Genomic DNA, 21775 nt, shown 5'->3' on the forward strand with positions numbered 1-21775 from the left:
CAGTGAGAAACTGACTCCAGGTTGGCATTATTCTCACCCAGCATCACAAATGGTCTTACTGGTGGCCCTTCAACCTGAGACCTGAAAGGGGTGATATGTGGATGCTGCTGCACACCCTGCTGTTCACTAATGAGGTTTAAATGAGATCTGGGGCTTTACACTGGGTGGAGAGTGGGGCCTGTTCACTCCCAGATCAAGACCCAACCAACACAGTGCTCACACCATCACCCAAAGATCAAAATGAAGCCTCCAACTCTTAATTCATTCGCTCAGTTCTGCTATCCTGCACTTGTTGCTTCTAAAGAGCTGAACAGACATGAGGGAGTCAGACAGATAGGACTCAAAGTATTAAGAATTTATTCACAATTTTTCTTCACAACTCTCACAGCAAGCTTCTCAACATATCTTACAGGTTTGCCAGTGCATGTATTGAATGTAGTGCTATTATCAACAAACCAAAATCACAAACCCCAGAAAGCAAGGAAAACTTCACGGCGGTACCATTCGGAAAAGAGAACGTTTGTTTTGGGTTGCTAAGTGTCAGTCTGCAGGGCCCGGAACTGGGCAGGCTCAGGGCTCAGGTAGGTGCCATTTGTAACGTCACTGTCATGGAGAGAGCTGAAATGTGTCCTCTTTAAAATCGGCTCCTTCCTGCTCATGTAATTCCAGTTGCTCCAATTTTTCCGGTTTATGGGTGATTTCATCTGGGGTCTTCAGGAACCTGTGTAAACAGATGTGGTTAGGGGTCATGGAAGGGGTCACACTCTGACCTTTCAAAGAATGGCTACACTGATGGTTGGAAACAGGGAGATGCGAGTTATTGGGTTGGAACACAGTCTCGGGAAAGGAGGACAATTTCAGAGCAGTAAACTGTAATTTTGGAATATTCATGAACATAGAAAAGTCAACAATCTGAAAATACCAATCAACCCATCAATGCTGTTCCTTCCATTGTCCATGTCCTGGCCCCCACCCCCCCATCATGGGCACTTACCTGTTTTATCTCCTTCCCCCCCCCCACCCTCATCACAGTCTATGGACAATCACATATTAATTATGGTACAATTTTCCCCCAAATGGTTTGGTGTGAGTGACCTTCTCTTTGTGGTAAGATGGGGTAGGTTAGACTTTTACTGCTTTACTGTCAATGCAGATGATCTCAGAGCCATTATGTTGAAGATAATTCTGACAGCAGAATTGACCCCAAATCCAACAACAGTAAACAGCTGGCAATCCGCAGGGCAACTTTCTGAAAGCCACCTCTGCTGTGATTTCCTCCTGGCCTGTGGAATTGCAACACTAAATACAATGATGTTCCTCAGAAGCACTTCCTGCTGTGAAAGCTACCAACCAAATGTGACAATATTTCACTCCTCACTTTGAGTGTGACCCAGGGACTTGTAAACTTTCTGATCCCTAGCCCTCTTGACGTGCCTCTTATGATGTAGCTCCCAGCTTTCACTGCCAGGTGAAGCTGGTTGAGAGATATCATGATGGCTAGTGCCAGTGTGATTGTAGCCTACATGTTCCCAATGTATGTTCCGCTTGCGATGAGGGATGTGTTTTTGAGAGGGATTTGTTCTGTCCTGTTTTTCTTCAAGGGAAGGGGCATTGTCAGTCTGGGCCCGATGCCTCTGCTCCATGGAAAGCAGCATAAATAACTATGGGTTTTTAAAACAATTAGACAAAGGAAGCATGAATGGGCACAGCCAAGCTCCCTCAGATTCAGGATTTCAGTTTTGCTTTCAGTTGTGGAAGTTGAGTTTTTTTGGAATTGAAGCTGATAGGTCCAGCTCTTTTTCTCTGCTGCTGGATTCATTCCATTGGTGTTCCTTCTCCTGGGTTGGAGGAGATAGCAAGTGAGGGAAATCTGCTTTGTTGAATTTGCCTTTGCCAAGGGTATGTTTATGGGATGCTTCTATATTAGAACGGTGGTAGTTAAATAGAATATTATTTTGTTAAGTACATTAAGAAGTAAAGTTATGTAAATTTTTTTCTGTATTTTAAACGTGGTGTAAGAACAAAGTGCTATTTGATTATAACCTAGTAGTTTGACCAATCAAATCACATCTGGAGCACAGCGCCTTCCACCTGCCTTTAAATAAAGATAAAAGTTAGGGATTAGACTATTGATATTTGATATGTTTTGAGGGGGTTTGGCCTGGTCTATAATACTGTGTAAGTCTTTCTCACCTGGAGCATGTGTCTGGAAACGGCATGCACAAAGTTCATTTTGTTTTCACTATTTATCTTTAACTGAAGAGCCAATTGGACAGGTGGATATTTGTAACTGTACTCAGGTAAGTTCCTTACATCAGTACCAACACACATGCAGAGTGTTAACATACTAATTTAGGAGGTAGGGTAACCTGTATCACCCTCTAATTCAACAAATGCAGTGTATAATCCCACAATCCTCTTCGAGACTCATGGAGGTTTTTTGTTTTGAAAATCTGATTTATTGTTAACTGGACGTAGATGTCTCTCCTATATCTCAAAGACATTTTCACTTGAGGCCTTTTCCAATGCAGATTGAAGACTCAAATGCTTTCAGTTTGTTGTCGCTCACTGTGCAACAGCTGTGGGGTTACTGGTGGGGAGTGAAGAGACACTGGGTTTCAAAGAGCCACTCCCTCAAGTAGGGTCCACACTGGTCTCAGACTCAGAAGATTGTGAAATCATGGAGCCCTCCAGGATTCCAGTACACAATTGAAAGCTAACGCTCCAGTGGAGCACTGAGGAGGTACTGCATCGCTGTGGGTGCCATCTTTTGGAACACAAGTTGAACTGAAGTCCTGGCTGCTCTGATGGGTGAAACTAGAAGCAGCCACAGCACCATTTCAATGATAAGCATGGAGAGTTTTCCCAGGTAATATCTAGCCCTCAGTCAATACCCCAAAAAGTGATATCTGGTCATTATCACATTGCTGTTTGTGGGATCTTACAGTGCGTCAAATGTTTCCTACATTTCAACAGTGATTGCTCTTCAGAAGCACATCATTGGCTGAGAATGCTGGGTTGTGGGAAGCGCTATATAAATGCAAGTCTTTCAAAAGGAGTGTTCAGCATTTAGGAGCTGGCTCTGTCCTACATGATACTGCCAGTCCAATCCCAGCCTACTCCCAAGGTACAGTGTGTGTTCATTACCCATCACTTCACTGAATCATACAGCTCTGTTTGCTAACTTACAGAGAGGCCATAATGTTGTGAGAATGTCGGAGTGAGAATGGAGAGGGATTCCCATGACAGAATGTGATCTTGAGCACTCAGTGAAGATGGTGAGACTTACCTGAAGATGAGTTTCTGGCCGGGCTCCTTTCTGATGATGTTTAGTTTGTAATAATGCCGTAGAGCTCTTGACATTTTCTCATACGTCATATTTGCTCGGTTCTGGGTGGAAACAAAAGCAAAATCTTCTTTTAAAAAAAACAGAAACTGGAAGACAAACTGGATACTCAAAGGTGCACCCGATATCAAGCTCTCCAGGAACTTCCATGAATAGACTCTGCCAAACTGTGGTTTCATTTTACGTTGGACCCTTTTGGAAAAACAGGAGCCCAGTGCAATAACTTCTTCAGACAAGGCGGAGGTACAGGAGGAGGCCATTCAACCCCACAAGCCTATTTTGACATTTAATTGGAACCCTGACATCATTTTCATGCCTGGGTTTCACATTCCTGACATCCTTTCAAAATAAAAATCAATCTCAGTGCATGCACATATCATGGAGTCTACACATTGATTCAATCCCCTTCTACGCTTCCTCTCTCCACCTGCAGAATCAACTCATTCGAAGTCTGGAGGGAGTCATCAACATTGACTCTAAACCTCGCAGAATCTCAGCCATCAGCAAAAATGGTGTGGAAATTTCCTGCTGACTGCTCCCCTCCGTCCTTCTCCGTTTTATCATGATATGGAAGCAGCACTCATGATGGTGGTGACACAAGATGCACTTAATGTGGGAACTTCAATGGCCATCACCAAGATTGGCTTGTAGCACCGCGACTGTCCAAGCCCGAAAGGACATAGCTACTGGACTGGCTCTGCACCTGGTGGCAATGTGACTAACAAGAGAGGAAATCTGCAAGCCCTTGACCAGCCTCAGGAACAGTATTGGCAGGAGTGACCACTGCACAGTCCTTCTGAAGACCACGTCCCACCTTCACATTGAAAAATGCTCAATGGGATCATTCCATAGCAGACCTAGCAACTCCAGACTAGCATTTCCTAACGTACTGAGGACTGTCATCATAATCAACCACAGTCTGTAATCCCATGGCCTGACATATCCCCCACTCAACCATTGCCATCAAGCCAGGAAACCAACCCTGGTTTAATAGAGAGTGCAGGAAGGCATGCCTAAGGGATATCTAAAAAGGACTACTTGCACGCCAAACAGCATAAGCAACAAGAGATAGACAAATCTAAAGGATCTTGTAAAACGTGATTAGGCTCCACAAATATCCCCATCCTCAATGATGGATGAGCTCAGCACATCAGTACAAAAGATAAGGCTGATGCTTTTACAGTAATCTTCAGCCAGAAGTGCTGAGTGGATGATCCATCTCAGCCTCCCCCTGTGGTCGCCAGCAGATACCAGTCTTCAGCCAATTCTGTTCACTCCATGTGATATCAAGAAACAGCTAGAAGCACTGGATACTGCCAAGTCTATGGGCCCTGACAACATTCCAGTAACAGGACTGAAGACTTGTGCTCCAGATCTTGCCACTCCCATAACCAAGATGTTCCAGTACAATTACAACACTGGCATCTACCTGGCAATGTGGGAAATTCCTGAGGTATGTCTTGTACACAAAAAACAGGACAGATCCAAGCTGGCCAATTACTGCCCCATCAGTCTCCTCTTGACCATCAGTAAAGTGATGGAAGGTGTCAGTAACAGTGCTATCAAGCAGCACCTACTCAGCAGTAAGCTGCTCAGTGATGCCCAGATTAGGTTCTACCAGCACCACTCAGCTCCTGGCCTCATTCTCGCTTTCGTTCAAACTTGGCCTAAAGAGCTGAATTCCAGAGGTGAGGCGTGAGTGACAGCCCTTTGACATCAAGGATGCATTTGACCAAGGAAGGGCATCAAGGAACCTGAGCCAAACTGGGTCAATGGGGTGGGGCAAACTCTATGCTGGTTAGAATCATACCTGGTACATAAGAAGATGGTTGTGGTCAGTCATCTCAGCTCCAGGTCATCTCTGTAGGAGTTCTTCAGGGTAGTGTCCTAGGCCCAACCATCTTCAACTGCTTCATCAATGACCTTCCCTCCATCAAATGGTCAGAAATGGGGACATTCGCTGCAACATGTTCAGCACCATCTGTGACCCCTCAGACACTGAGGCAGTCCATGTTCAAATGCAAAAAGATCTGGACAGTATCCAGGCTTGGGCTGACAAGTGGCAAGCAACATTCGTGCCACACAAATGCCAGGCTACGACCACCACCAATAAGAGACAATCTAATCAGCACCCCTTGACATTCAATGGTATTCCCATCTCTGAATCTCTCACTATCAATATCCTAGGGTTACCATTGACCAGAAAGTCAACTGGGATCTCCAAATGAACACAGTGGCTATAACAGCAGGTTGGAGGCTCGGAATACTGCAGCGGGTAATTCACCTCCTGACTCCTCAAAGCCTGTCCATCATTTCCAAGGCTCAAGTTTGGAGTGTGATGGAATACTTCCCACTTGTCTGGATGGATGCAACTCCAATAACACTCAAGGGTCTTGACACCATCGAAGACAAAGCAGCCCCCCACTTGATTGGCCCACATCGATCACCTTCAACGTTCACTCTCTTTCCCAGTAATGTCCAGTGGCAGCACTGTGTGGATCGAAATATGTGCTGCAGGAAATGACCAAGGCTCTGTCAGCAGCACCTTCCAAGTCCATGATCTCGATCACGGAGGACAAGGGCAGCAGACACATGGGAACACCAACATTGTATGGTCCCCTCCATAAACCATCCGGACTTTAGAAATTTATTGCTTTATTTTCAGTGTCACTGGGTCAAAACCCTCTACTTTTAATGCACCAAGAACTGCAGTGATTCAAGAGGGTAGCTCAACATCACCTCGACTGGGGCAATGAGGGTTCTGTAATCAATGATTCAGTTAAATAGTGGAGCAGACTCGACAGGTGAATGGGTATTGTCATTCCACTGGTAAGAACACTCCAGCTGAAGTGATACGGGAAACTTTAACTGACACAATGGTTCCACATGGAAAGCATTTTAGATTAGATTAGATTAGATTAGATTAGATTACTTACAGTGTGGAAACAGGCCCTTCGGCCCAACAAGTCCACACCGCCCCGCCGAAGCGTAACCCACCCATACCCCTACATCTACATCTACCCCTTACCTAACACTACGGGCAATTTAGCATGGCCAATTCACCTGACCTGCACATCTTTGGAGTGTGGGAGGAAACCGGAGCACCCGGAGGAAACCCACGCAGACACGGGGAGAACGTGCAAACTCCACACAGTCAGTCGCCTGAGGCGGGAATTGAACCCGGGTCTCTGGCGCTGTGAGGCAGCAGTGCTAACCACTGTGCCACCGTGCCGCCCATTTGTTGAAGAGACTGACAGTATCAGGTGAGGTTTATCAATGAAGATTTGTAACTTTTGATTGAAAGCTGATCGAATGTCTCTTTCCCAAAGATAGAACCATCTGTTGGATTCCTCACCCAGAAAGTGAAAGCTGCTCACCTTGTGATTTCCCCAGAGTCGTGCCAGTCCATTGGGATCAACAACACGGAAGATCTTGGACTCTTTATCCTCCCACCTGATGTACTGCTCATATCGACTGTCAGACAGTAGCTGATAAACGTAGTCCCACAGTAGCCTGCAGTCTACACAGAAATCAGTCTCATTAGAGGTTAACATCAGCAGCAAACAGGTCCTCCTGCAACTTCACTGCACACTTAATCTTGGGCATTCTCATTGAGTACCTGCAGACCATATCTCCTATCTACTTTCATCTTCAAAATCCCAACCATTATTGCATTGTTTATCTCAGCTTTCTTTGTTCTTCATTATTTGATGAACTTCCCTGATGGCACTTGCAAAATTTTCACAAATCAAATCAAATTCATGCTCAGTCAGGTGTTCAGATGAATGACTAAAGAGGGACTTCAATAAACATTGAAAAGGAGAGAAAAGAAATGGAGAGGTTTAGGGAGGGAAATCCCGAGCTTTGGATCCCTGTGACCTCAGGCCGGGCTGCCAATGGGGGACCAATTAAAATCAGAGAGAAGCAAAAGGCCAGAACAAGAGAGCATAGAGATCTCAGAGGATTGTGGGTAGCAATGTTTCCTGGTCCCAAGTGCTGAAATGGGAAATCTGCTCCCTCTGAGCACCTGTTCCACAAACAAAACCCAATGACCCGATATTCTCCAATCTTTAATTCAATAATGTGGATAATACAATATATATAAAATATTTCATCTTTATAATGTGATTTGGATCAATGTGATGCTATCCACTTTAGCAGCAAACAGAGGAGACAGACCATTATCTGGTGAGAGATTGGGGGAGGGGGAGGTGCAATGAGACCTGGGTGTCCTTGTACACCAGGCACTGAAAGGAAGCATTGCAGGAACAGCGGGCGGTGAAGAAGGTAATGGGATGTTGATCTTCATAGCGAGAGGATTTGAGAGCAGGGATGGCTTCTGTAATTGTTCAGGGCCTTGGTTGGACCACACCTGAAGTATTGAGTGTAGTTTCAGTCTCTGTAACTGAGGAAGGATGTTCTGGCTACGGAGGGAGTGCAATGAAGATTTACTGGACTGATTCCTGGGATGGCAGGACTGACAAATGGGGAGAGGTTGAATCAATTAGAATTAAATTCATAGGAGGGGGGATATCTCATAGAAACCTATAAGATTCTAAAAGGACTAAGACAGGCTAACTGCAGGAAGGATGTTCCCAATGACTGGGGAATCCAGAGCCTAGTGACAGAGTGAAGAAAGTGTAGACTGCAGATGCTGGAGATCAGAGTCGAGAGTGTGGTGCTGGAAAAGCACAGCAGGTCAGGCAGCATCTGAGGAGCCGGAGAATCAACGTTTCAGATATAAACTCTTCATCAGGATTTCTCTGCTATGATGTTACAGGTACCCAGCATCCTCTGTTTAAAAAAATTACCTCACACATCTCCTTTAAACCTTTCACATCTCACCTTAAACTTTTGTCCCCTACTATTTGACAGTTCCACCCTGGGAGAAAGACGCAGCCCCAATGCTAGAGGGAAAACCACCACATTTGCCCAACCTATCCTGGAGCTAATGGCAACACTCTGGTAAACCTCTTTTGCACTCTTTCCAAAGCCTCCACATCCTTCCTAAGATGTGCTGACCAGATCGATACACAATACTCCAAATGTGACCTAACTAAAGTTTTCTACAGCTGTAACATGGTAGACCATGTATGACTGAGAGGAGGAGAAATTTCTTCACCCAAACAGCCTGTGGAATTCTCTGCCATAGAAAATAGCTGAGGACAAAACAATGAGTGTTTCCCACAAGACGTTAGATATAGTTCTTAGGGCTAAAGGGATCAAAGGTATTGGGAGAAAGTGGGATAGGAGACAGAATTGGATGATCAGCCTTGATCATATTGAATGGAGGAGCAGGTTTGAAGGGCCGAATGGCCTATTCCTACCCCTACGTTTCTGTGTTCCACATCAGCTCATTCTGTGAGAGCTGTATAAGTAATGCCAGCTCCCAACAATGTTTTCTGTCATTGATGATAGGATTCAAGAGAATCAGAAGCAGATGGAGCCAAAGCAGAAATGTGAATGAGGGTAAGGGATTTGGAAAGAAAAAAGCTAGAATGAAAGGGATAACAGGAGAGGGAGATTGCTTAAGTTGTTCTTAATGGGCTGGGGACTTCACAGGTAAAGCCAGCATGAGCTGTCAATCCCTAATTGGCTAGCCAGTGATCTAAGGGAAAAACACATTTACAATCCATGCAGTACAATCCGTGATCTCAGGATGTCTCAAAGTGTCATTACTATCGTACAGAAGGAAATGAGGCAGAGACTATGCACAGTGTGATCCTGCCATTAGCAATGCAAAACACCAGCTGCTTTATGGAAACACTTACAGAATCAGGAGCAGCCTAGCTCTTCATTGAGAAGTGCCATGGGATCCTTTGGGAAAGAAGACGGACCATTTGATCCAAAAGATTGCGGCTCTGAAAGTGCAGCACTCCCTCAGCACTGCACTGAGGTGGTAACCCATGGTAACCCAGACCCTGGACTGAGACTTGTGGCCTCTGACTGAGACACAGAGCTCCACACAGCCATGGGTTGCCAAGGTTCAGGTTATTTACCCACTGTTGGCTGCCCATCAAGCTCAATCATGCCTTTTGATGATTTTTTATTTCTGGGTGGCAGATACATGTTGATTGGCTTTGGGGACCCTGACCATGATCCCCAGCTCAGCCAATAGCTCAGAACAAGCAATGATCCTGGGCTTTCCTGTCTCTATAGCCTGGTACTGGAGCATGATTTTACAAAATTAATCTGGGCTCTCACATAAATACAACAAACTAAATTAGTAACATCCTGCTGATCATATGGACATTAAACAGCTCGCAATATTCAGAAGCCTCACCTGCTATCTTCCCAGTGACGGTCGGTTGCCATGCTGACGGGAGTGAGCATGTATCAAGACCCCTCGTCCCCTCTGACCTGTTGGAGAGGTTTAGTGGTTCCTCCCAGTGACCATTCTGGAAGGCCTCAGTGTTGTGCAGCTTACTGCCGGGAATCGGCGTTGGTGAGCTCATGGCACTGGCAGATCTTGGACACTGCACAATGCTCACAATTCGCGGTGCTGTCCTGTCTAAAACAGGAAAAGAAACTTCAAATACAAGCTCCTTCAAGGGATGGGGAGAAGATGTGACAGTCATATGTGTCACTTGTTGGAGAATATTTGTATATACTCAGAACAAAAAGGTTCTAGATGTTTTGTCACAGTAAAAGCTGACATATATAAAGAGTAAGATAAAATAAATAGCGATAATTAGTTAGTAATTTGTCCTGGGTTGGGAGGACTCTCATGTGGAGAGAGATTGAATCAATTGACACAATATTCACTAAAGTTTAGAAGAATGAGGGGGATCTCATCAAGACCTTTAAGTTTCTAACGGGACTAGACAGGGTAAACATAGGAAGGATGTTCCTGATGTCCAGGGAGTCCAGAACCGGGATGGGTGGGTGGGTCACAATTTCAGGATACAGGGTAGGCCATTTCAGACTGAGATGAGGAGAAATCTCTTCACCCAGAGAGTAGTGAGCCTGTGGAATTCTCGACCACAGAAAGTGGCTGAGACCACAACATTGAATGTTTTCAAGAAGGAGTTAGATCTAGTTCTTTGGGCTAAAGGGATCAAGTGGTACAGGGAGAAAGGAACAGGGGACTGATCATCACCAATGGTGGAGTAGACCCGAAGGGCTGAATGGCCAACTCCTGCTCCTATTTTCGATGTTTCTATGAGATCAACCTGAACTCTAACATGGAAACATAGTCGAGATCTCAAGCAAGCATTTATAGAACCAAAATAATAGATAAACAAATAAATTAAAAATGGCAATGTGTCAGGGCTGTATATGTGGGAGGTTTTTCTTCAAATTCGCTCATGGAATGTGACTATTGTTGGCTGGCCCAGCATTTATGGCCCATCCCTGGACGCCCTTAGGAAGGCAGTGATGAGCTATCTTCTTGAACGGATGCATTCCACCTACTATAAGTCGACCCACAATGCCATTAGGGAGGGAATTCCAGGATTTTGACCCAGTGACTCTGAAGGAACGTCAATATAAGGTGGCACGGTGGCTCAGTGGTTAGCACTGCTGTCTCACAGCTCCAGGGACACAGGTTCCAGTCCAGCTTCAGGCAACTGTCTGTGTGGAGTTTGCACATTCTCCCTGTGTCTGCGTGAGTTTCCTCCAGGTGCTCCGGTTTCCTCCCACAGTCCAAAGATGTGCTGGTTAGGTGAATTGGCCATGCTAAATTGTCCATAGTGTTTGGTGCATTAGTCAGGGGTAAACATAGGGTAGGGGAATGGGTCTGGGTGGGTTACTCTTCAGAGGGTCAGTGTGGACTTGTTGGGCCGAAGGGCCTGTTTCCATTTTGGGAATCTAATCTAATCATATTTTAAAGTCAGGATGGTGAGTGGCTTGGAAGGGAACTTGCAGGGGGTGGTGTTCCCATATATCTGCTGCCCTTGTCCTTCTAGATAGAAGTGGTCGTGGGTTTGGTAGGTGGAAAAGGGAACTGGTGAAAATGAATTAAACCTGAAGATATCAGAATGAGGAGATGACAGCAAAGTGAACAGTGTTAACATCAAGGTGTCAAAGAACAAATGAATTATAAAACAAGAGTTTCAAGGACTGCTCAAAACAGAATAAACAATGGCAAAAAATGAATTAAACTGGATGAAATGCACACAGATCCAAACTAAAACAGGTGAACATTGCCAATATACCACCAGGGCTCTGCAATGTAGCAGCAGCAACAGCACCTGAAAGGTGGCTGCATGGCCTGTTGACCTAAGAATTGTTGGTTATGACCTGATCAGCCAGGGAAGGGAAGGGAAGGGAAGGAACAGAAAGGGGAAGCTGGGCTACTCATGGATTACAGAACAGCAGGAGACAGAAGAGCGACATAACGAAGAGCAGGTTAGAAACAAAACTGCAGGTATTTGGAAATAAAAGCCAAGGGAATGGTCATGCGAAAAGTGGTTACAATGGCGTAGCTAATAGTGGAAAGGAGATCAAAGATAAAATATGCAGCAAAACATATGAAATTAGTAAAGGAGACAACAATAAAGGGAGATTGAATTATTCCCTAAGTAACTGGGAATATGATGTAGTAAAGGAGTAGAGCGTCTCCTTCCTTACCCTGTAGGTAAAAAGCCCAATGACAGAGAGAGAGCACTGCTGGATCCAGTGAAGAAAAACTGAACCTGAAGAGATAAGAGAAGTCTTTGTAGCCAAACATCTAGGTAATAGCAATCATAACAACCACAACACAAGGAGGTTTACGATAAAGACTGAGAAAGACCCAAGAAAGACAAAGCTAACGCCAACAAACTGATGGGGAGGGGACTGATTATAAGGTGGTGAGAATGAAATGAGGGAAATAATTTAGAAATATACACGCTCAAACGTGGCAGGAGAGCAGTGTGCAGAATATTTAACAGAGCAATTATTAGTGGCCAAAGAAAATATACTGAACTAAAAATCAAGATCAGACTACCCAGGAACAGTACACTATGGATAAAGAACAAAATGTGTGAAATTGAAGCTACAGGAAAAGAGACTGATGACATAGGAGAAGGTGGCAAAGGGATATTTGAGGAGGTTGAATAACAAGTCAAGAAAAAAAGTGAGGAAGACATAGTGAAACTACAAAGTTAAGCAACCATCAATATAAAAAGCATTTGTAATGAGCTCCACAGATATATAAATGATAAAAGTAAAACCAGGAGGCGGATACGCTCACTAACATGACAAAACTCTCGGTTACTGCGAGAGAAATGGCAGAAATATTAATTAATTGAGACAAAAAAAGAAAGATTTTGATTCACCTGGTGCTTTCCATAACCACTAGGCATCCCAGTCAATGAAGTAGAGATGCTGTTCTAAGCTGGGAAATGTGGCAGCCAATTTGTGAACAGAAAGCTCCCACAAACAACTGAGCAGACAATCTGTCTTTTATGATGTTGATTGAAAGGGAATTACTGGTGATGGCACCAGTGGTAATACTCCTGCTATTCTTTGGAACCCCTCATGCTCACCCAACATGTGAGCTCAGTTTAACATGGGAGCTCACCCAAACGGGCAGCACTCCCTCGGTACTGCATCACAGCATTGGCAACTTTGCTTTTTTTTTGTCCCCAGGCCCTGCAGTGAATCCAGTGTGTTAAACGCAAGTATGCTACTAACAGAGTTACAGGGAGACTGACATTGTGGATATGACATTAGATGGAACAATTTTAAAAAATTATAACCATTTCAGGTAGAAAGGGACAAAATAGTAGGTGAGAAATCAAAGTTAAGACTCTGGTTCTGCTGAATTGTACACATGCATGTTAAAGCAAGAGACAACAGGAGCATCATTCCATGTATTGATTATTAAATTAATAGAGACAGCATCTATCCCAGAGTGACCTCTAATGTGAAATCTTTAGATAGAGAAAGCAAGATAGAACAAGTTTTAAATCAGCTCAATACTGGTGCTTGGAAAATCATGGAATCCGTGAATAAAAGATGTATTCAAGAAAATATCCAGAAGCTGAATTATAATAATGAATAGTCAGCACACATTGCAAAAGGGAAGACTGTGCTTAACCTAACCTACTGAAAAAATGAATAAGGCTGATGTTGAATACATGATTGATTAGGATTTTCAGAATTCATTTAAAGGTAAGCTGGTGACTAGAATGTGTACACGTGGAATGAGTGAACAAGTAATAGCATAGGTAGCAAGATGACTCCCACACAGGTAACAGCAGAGAATTCAAAGTTAGTTAATGTAGATAATAACTGCCATAAAATACAGGAAGACATTAATAACGTCAGAATGGACATATATCTGGAAAACATACTCAAAAATAATTATGTACGAAATTATACACTTTGATGTCAAGAGTAAGGAGGCTGTGCATTCTTTAGGAAATATGTTTGAGAGAGAGGAATGGGAGGTGGAGGAATGGGAGGGGGAGGAATGGGAGAGGGAGGAATGGGAGAGGGAAGAATGGGAGAGGGAAGAATGGGAGAGGGAGAGGAATGGGAGAGGGAGAGGAATGGGAGAGGGAGGAATGGGAGAGGGAGGAATGGGAGAGGGAGGAATGGGAGAGGGAAGAATGGGAGAGGGAGAGGAATGGGAGAGGGAGAGGAATGGGAGAGGGAGGAATGGGAGAGGGAGGAATGGGAGAGGGAGAGGAATGGGAGGGTAAGGAATGGGAGAGGGAGAGGAATGGGAGGGTGAGGAATGGGAGAGGGAGGAATGGGAGAGGGAGGAATGGGAGAGGGAGGAATGGGAGAGGGAGGAATGGGAGGGTGAGGAATGGGAGAGGGAGGAATGGGAGAGGGAGGAATGGGAGAGGGAGGGACACTTAATATATTTAAAAGAAAACAATCCTAAAGAACTGTGGATGCTGGAAATCAGAAACGAAAACAGGAATTGTTGGAAAAACTCAGCAGATCTGGCAGCAAATGTGGAGAGAAATTATTTCAGGGCTAGTGAACCTTCTTCAGAACTAAAAAAAAGTCTTGAGGCAGAGACTTTGAAAAGCAGAGAGGTTTATGTTGTGTTCTGCGTGAAGCCTTGGTTAAACCACATTTAGAATACTGGAAACAGCTCTAATTTCCAAACTCTAAAAAGGATATCAAACATTATATCCAGAAGGAATTAATGAACAGGCTAAAACTCTTTTCTCTTGAAAACAGGAGATTCTGGGATGTGCGAATAATTTGAAGATTTAAAGGGTGCGATGGTGTACGGAAGGCCAGAACTAGACACCTTAAACCTACGGCAGGCACTAACAACTCTTAACAGGAATTTAGGGAAAGTACCTTCACCAACAAGTATTGCAAGTGTGGAACACACAACCACAGAGATTGGTTAAGATAAATATGTAAATGCTTTTAAGTGTCAGCTAGATGAGGGGCAAAAGGATTGAAGATGATGTTGATGGGATTAGATGAACACAATGTGATATGAAATATAAACACTGTGTGGGCCTGTTGCTGTGCTGGAAACAATCAGAAACCCTTTACAGAAATTGCTTCCCACCGGGGACTCATTCATAGAGGGAATCTCAGCATCAAAAACCCTCTTACAGTGGGACTTTTATCATCGCGTATTTCTTTAAGACAATGAAACTATAAAAAATAGGAAAAGCAGTAGGCCATTTGGCCCCTCGAGCCTGCTTCACTACTCAACAGGATCATGACTGATCTGGCATTCCTCACGTCCACTTTCCAGTGTTTTTCTCATAACCCTCAATTCCCCAACTGATGATGAATCTAAGATTTTCAGTCTTAAATATACACAAGACATTCCAAAGAGTCTCAATCCTGAGAAGAAATTCCTCCTCATCTCAATCTTAGATTGGCACCCTTAATTCTGAGATGATGCCTTCTGGTGCTCAACTTTCCCACGAGGGGACACATTCTCTCAGCATTTAACCCCCTACCAATCCTCTATGTTTCCATGAGATTACCTCTCATTCTTCTAAAGTCCAGTGAGTAGAGCCCCAACCAATTTAAACTCTGCTCCTAAGACAATCCCTCCATACCAGGGATCATCCTACTGTATATTCTCTGAACTGCATCCATGAATTAATATCTTTCCTTCAAATAAAGGGACCAAAGTTGCTCACAGTATTCCAGATGTGGACTCACTAGCACCTTGTACAGTTGCAGTAAGACTTCCCTACTCTTAGACTCAAACCCCGTTGAAATAAAGGCCAATATTCCATGTGTCCGATTCCCTACCAAACCTTGATGCTAGCTTTGTGTTTTGTATGCAGTACCCTCAAGTCCCTTTGTGTTGCAGCTTTCTACAAGTTTTCTCCATTTAGATGGCACCCTGTTCTTTTCTTCTCCCTTCCAAAATGAACTTCACATTTTCCCACATTATACTCCATTTGCCAACCTTTTTCCCACTTACTTCACCTATCAATATTTCTCTAAGTTGTTTGTATACCCTTCGTAAACTGCCTTTCCAACTATTTTTGTGGTGTCTGTAAATCTAATTTCAAACATTCACTTTCTTCCTCCAAGTCATTAATATACATTGTAAACAGTTATGTCCCGGCACTGATCACAGGTTGCCAATCTGCAAAAGAACCCTTTATCTCCACTCACTGTTACCTGCCCATGATCAATTCTCTATCCTTGCCAATATATTACCTCCAACACTGTGGGCTCTTATCTTATCACTTAACCTATTGTAAGGGACCTTGTCAAACGCCATCTGGAAGTCCAAATAAACATGTACCTATTGATTCCCCTCTGTCCACTCTGGTTGAGACTTTTATGGAGAACTCGAACAAATTAGTCAATCTGAATTTCCTTTTCAATGAGCCAAGCTAACTCTGCTTGATTAGATTATAATTTTACAAATGTGTTGCTATTACTCTCTTAACAATCAATCCCAATACTTTTCCAAGGATAAATGTTAGACTAATTGGCCTCCAGTGACCGCTTTCATTGACCCCCTCCCTTTTTGAATAGGGATGTCACATTGACAGCTTCTAACCCTCTGGTACTCCTCCAGAATCTAAGGACTTTTGTCTCTGCGGCTACTTCTTTTAGGATCCTTCAGGGCTGGGGACATATCTGCCTTCAGTTCCAGGAGTTTGTTTAATACTATGTCTTTAATGCTCATGATAGCACTTAATTCTTCCCTTGAATTATTTAATATTAATGGAATGTTCAAAGTATCTTCCACCGTAAAGACTGATGCAAAATATTTAATGTTTGAACTCCTCTGACATTTCCCGGTTCCCCATAACTGTCTCCCCAGATTCATTTTCTAAGGTCTATGTTCTCTTTGACCTCTCTCTTCTTTTTTAAAATATATTTAAAGAAACTCTGATTGTCAGTTCTTATATTACTTGCTAGCTTGTCCTCATAGTTTATTTTGTCTCTCTTTATCATACTTGCAGTCATCGTTGTGTTTATTGGGCTTCTACTGACTTTTGCCTCTTTATATGATTTTTTTGTCAACTTTATTCTCTCCTTAATTTCCTTGGTTAGCCAAGATGGGTTTATCCCTCTCTTAAAATCTTCTATTCGGAGACTCTAATCATCATGGACCACTTTCACTTAGAGATTCTCACTATCAGGATCTCATCTCACAAGACAGTCTCACTATTGAGGATGTGTTTATAGAGATGTCTCACCATGGACAGCCTTCTTACACAGGGAGATGCAGCATTACAGAAAAAGTATGGCGCAAGGCACTAAATTGAAAAGCAAAACCTCAAAGATCATAATCTTTGGATTATTACTGAACTGCATATAAATTGACATAGAGTTCATCAAATTAGAGAGATAAGTATATGACTGAAAGACGGCTGAGGAAAGTATGTCGTACATATGTGGGAGGCAATGGCCTAGTGGTGTTAATCTGGGGACCCAAGTTCAAATCCCGCCATGGCAGATTTATTAAATTTTAATTCAATAAGTATCTGGAATTAAGAGTCTAATAAAGACCACAAATTCATTGCTGACTGTGGGGAAAACCCATCTGGTTCATTAATGCCAGTTAGTGAAGGAAACTGCCATCGTTACCTGAACTGGCTGACATGTGACTTCAGACCCACAGCTATGTGACTGACTCTTAACTGTACTCTGGGCAATTAGGGAAGCAACTGGCCGAGCAGGGAAGCCCTCAGTGCATGAATGAATTTTTTTTAAAAAGATTTTGGGCAAGCAAATCACATACCTAGAGAAGGAGAGAGGGCTTTAAATTAAATAGTGAAGATTAGGGATCAAATTTAGAAAGATGAGGTATATCCAAGGCTAGAGGCAAAGGTAAACAGTAACATAGCAACATGGGACATGAGGCTCAGATAATGGTAGTGAGGGGCAGAGAGAGTACACAAATATCCAGGATTGGATATGAGAAGACTAATGAAAGGATAACACGAAAGGCTCAATACCTGAATGTGCTTAAAATTCAGGGAAGTGGGCACCACTGGCTGGGTGAACAGTTACAGAATTTCTCCCTCCACAGATAGAGCAATAGAGATGTACAGCACAGAAACAGACCCTTCGGTCCAACCCGTCCATGCCTACCAGATATCCCAACCCAAACTAGTCCCACCTGCCAGCACCCAGCCCATATCCCTCCAAACCCTTCCTATTCATATACCCATCCAAATGCCTTTTAAATGTTGCAATTGTACCAGCCTCCACCACATCCTCTGGCAGCTCATTCCATACACGCACCACCCTCTGTGTGAAAAAGTTGCCCCTTAGGTCTCTTTTATATCTCTCCCCTCTCACCCTAAACCTATGCCCTCTAGTTCTGGTCTCCCCCACCCCAGGGAAAAGACTTTGTCTATTTACTCTATCCATGCCCCTCATAATTTTGTAAATCTTCATATGGTCACCCCTCAACCTCTGACGCTCCAGGGAAAACAGCCTAGCCATCTGCCAGAGTAGATCAGAGTGGTGCTGGAAAAGCACAGCAGGTTAGGCAGCATCCAAGAAGCAGGAAAATCGATGTTTTGGGCAAAAGTCCTTCATCAGGAATAGAGGCCATCTGCCACTTCTCAGCCCATTGGCCCATCTGGTCAAGATCCTGTTGTAATCTGAGGTAACCTTCTTCGCTGCCCACTACACCTCCAATTTTGGTGTCATCTGCAAACTTACTAACTGTACCTCTAACGCTCGCATCCAAATCATTTATGTAAATGACAAAAAGTAGAGGGCCCAGCACCGATCCTTGTGGCACTCCACTGGTCACAGGCCTCCAGTCTGAAAAACAACCCTCCACCACCACCCTCTGTCTTCTACCTTTGAGCCAGTTCTGTATCCAAATGGCTAGTTCTCCCTGTATTCCATGAGATCTAAACTTGCTAACCAGTCTCCCATGGGGAACCTTGTCAAATGCCTTACTAAAGTCCATATAGATCACATCTGCCGCTCTGCCCTCATCAATCATCTTTGTTACTTCTTCAAAAAACACAATCAAGTTAATGAGACATGATTTCCCATGCACAAAGCCATGTTGACTATCCCTAATCAGTCCTTGCCTTTCCAAATACATGCACATCCTGTCCCTCAGGATTCCCTCCAACAACTTGCCCACCACCGAGGTCAGGCTCACTGGTCTATAGTTCCCTGGCTTGTCCTTGCCACCCTTCTTAAACAGTGGCACCACATTAGCCAACCTCCAGACTTCCGGCACCTCACCTGTGACTATCGATGATACAAATATCTCAGCAAGAGACCCAGCAATCACTTCTCTAGCTTCCCACAGAGTTCTCGGGTACACCTGGTCAGGTCCTGAGAATTTATCCACCTTTACCCATTTCAAGACACCCAGCACTTCCTCCTCTGTGACATTTTGCAAAGTGTCACCATCTATTTCCCTGCAGTCTATATCTTCCATATCCTTTTCCACAGTAAATACTAATGCAAAATATTCATTTAGTATCTCCCCCATTTTCTGTGGCTCCACACAAAGGCCGCCTTGGTGATCTTTGAGGGGCCCTATTCTCTCCCGAGTTACCCTTTTGTCCTTAATATCTTTGTAAAACCCCTTTGGATTCTCCTTAATTCTATTTGCCAAAGCTATCTCATGTTCCCTTTTTGCCCTCCTGATTTCCCTCTTAAGTATACTCCTACTGCCTTTATACTCTTCTAAGGATTCACCTGATCTGTCTATACCTAACATATGCTTCTTTCTTTTTCTTAACCAAACCCTCAATTTCTTTAGTCATCCAGCATTCCCTATACCTACCAGCCTTCCCTTTCACCCTAACAGGAATATACTTTCTCTGGATTCTTGTTATCTCATTTCTGAAGGCTTCCCATTTTCCAGCCGTCCCTTTACCTGTGAACATCTGCCTCCAATCAGCTTTCGAAAGTTCTTGCCTAATACCTTCAAAATTGGCCTTTCTCCAATTTAGAACTTCAACTTTTAGATCTGGTCTATTCTTTTCCAACACTATTTTAAATCTCATCGACTTATGGTCGCTGGCCCCAAAGTGCTCCCCCACTGACACCTCAGTCACCTGTCCTGCCTTATTTCCCAAGAGTAGGTCAAGTTTTGCACCTTCTCTTGTCGGTACAACCACATACTGAATCAGAAAATTGTCTTGTACACACTTAACAAATTCCTCTCCATCTAAACCCTTAACACTATGGCAGTCCCAGTCTATGTTTGGAAAGTTAAAATCCCCAACCATAACCACCCTCTTATTCTTACAGATAGTGGAGATCTCCTTACAAATTTGTTTCTCAATTTACCTCTGACTGTTAGGGGGTCCATAAACCAATCCCAATAAGGTGATCATCTCTTTCTTATCCCTCAGTTCCACCCAAATAACTTCCTTGGATATATTTCCAGGAATATCCTCCCTCAGCACAGCTGTAATGCTATCCTTTATCAAAAATGCCACTCCCCCTCCTCTCTTGCCTCCCTTTCTGTCCTTCCTGTCGCATTTGTATCCTGGAACATTAAGCTGCCAGTCCTGCCCATCCCTGTGCCATGTTTCTGTAATTGCTATGATATCCCAGTCCGATGTTCCGAAACCATGCCCTCAGTTCATCTGCCTTCCCCGTTAGGCCCCTTTCATTGACTTGTGCTGCCATCTTCAGGGTACAATCGACCTGAACACCTACATCAATTTTCCCCAGCAGCAGCCAGTCTTGTGGTGCTGCAGGGAGTCTGTGTTCAGGAAAATTATCTTTATAATTCATTTAAAAATCTAATGCACAATATAGACAAATGGAGACTGGCTGGTTCCACTTCTGGCCTCTCCTCCCCCTACTCCCAGTGTGCCCCTCGCCCCTCTCTCCTCACTCCTATTCTTGATCCAGGCCCCTTTCCCACTTCCACTTCCACTCCAGACACCTTTCCCACTCCCGGTACAGGCCCCTCTCCCACTCACGGTACAGGCCCCTCTCCCACTCCCGGTGCAGGCCCCTTTCCCACTCCCGGTACAGGCCCCTTTCCTACTCCCGGTACAGGCCCCTCTCCCACTCCCGGTACAGGCCCCTCTCCCACTCCCGGTACAGGCCCCTTTCCCACTCCCGGTGCAGGCCCCTCTCCCACTCCCGGTGCAGGCCCCTCTCCCACTCCCGGTGCAGGCCCCTCTCCCACTCCCGGTGCAGGCCCCTCTCCCACTCCCGGTACAGGCCCCTCTCCCACTCCCGGTACAGGCCCCTCTCCCACTCCCGGTACAGGCCCCTTTCCTACTCCCGGTACAGGCCCCTCTCCCACTCCCGGTACAGGCCCCTCTCCCACTCCCAGTGCAGGCCCCTTTCGGACTCCCGGTACAGGCCCCTCTCCCACTCCCGGTGCAGGCCCCTCTCCCACTCCCAATCTTGGTGCAGTCATCTCCGATCACTCCCTCTCTGGGTACACACCTCTCCTTTACACTCACTCCCGGCCTTTGCCCCTGCCCCCTTGTTGAGCCCCAGCCTCTGCCTCGCCTCGCTTCAGTGCCACTGCTGCTGGGCTTTCCTACATCCTGTCTGGCTGACATCACGGGCTACGTCTGTGCTGAAATAGCAGCCATTTTGGCATTATTGATAAATTCTTCAATTTTGCTTTTGTATCAACAGTTCACAGGAAACTGTCCGGTAAGTCCAAGTATTGATGTAAATGTCCATTTGGTTTCAGTAGGTGTTGATTGTTTGGTTGGTACAGGGTTGAGGTGACCGTGCTCTTTGGGACATACCTGTGTGAACCTGGAACCTATTAAATGGTGCCACCTCTCCTCTTCCATCTATCGTGGTTCCAATCGATCGCACTTGACTCCAAGTTTGGAAGGTGTCTCCATGGGATAGGACGGAGCTGCTAGGCCTGTATCCAGGCAATCGGAATATTGTTGTTGGCTCCTGGGTAACTAAAACATTCAAGTGCAAGAGGTTATGCCCAGTCAGTGACTGCAGCACTATTTCTAAATACAATTTATAAGCATAATTATAAGTATAATACAAGTTATAAGTATAATTTATAAATACAGTAACTTCACGGAAGTAAATGTTTCTTGGTTCCAAGATAAT

The 21775-nt window shown here is 44.4% G+C and overlaps 1 protein-coding gene across 2 annotated transcripts in view; it reads right to left on the reverse strand.

Moving 5' to 3' along the window:
- Positions 1 to 334: 334 nt before the first annotated feature.
- The window catches only part of LOC140467221 (transcription factor ETV7-like), an 80184-nt gene continuing 58743 nt past the window's right edge, over positions 335 to 21775 (reverse strand). For both annotated transcript variants that reach the window (XM_072563445.1, XM_072563444.1), the window contains 5 exons: positions 21448 to 21615; positions 9630 to 9857; positions 6724 to 6866; positions 3290 to 3390; positions 335 to 721 (listed from right to left, as the gene is read on the reverse strand). In XM_072563445.1, the coding sequence (XP_072419546.1) occupies positions 607 to 721; positions 3290 to 3390; positions 6724 to 6866; positions 9630 to 9857; positions 21448 to 21615 (755 nt within the window). In that variant the 3' untranslated portion in view covers positions 335 to 606. The remainder of the gene's footprint in view (positions 722 to 3289; positions 3391 to 6723; positions 6867 to 9629; positions 9858 to 21447; positions 21616 to 21775) is intronic.

The sequence above is a fragment of the Chiloscyllium punctatum genome, chromosome 45 (assembly GCF_047496795.1).
Source record: "Chiloscyllium punctatum isolate Juve2018m chromosome 45, sChiPun1.3, whole genome shotgun sequence".
NCBI classification, from domain to species: Eukaryota; Metazoa; Chordata; class Chondrichthyes; order Orectolobiformes; family Hemiscylliidae; genus Chiloscyllium; species Chiloscyllium punctatum.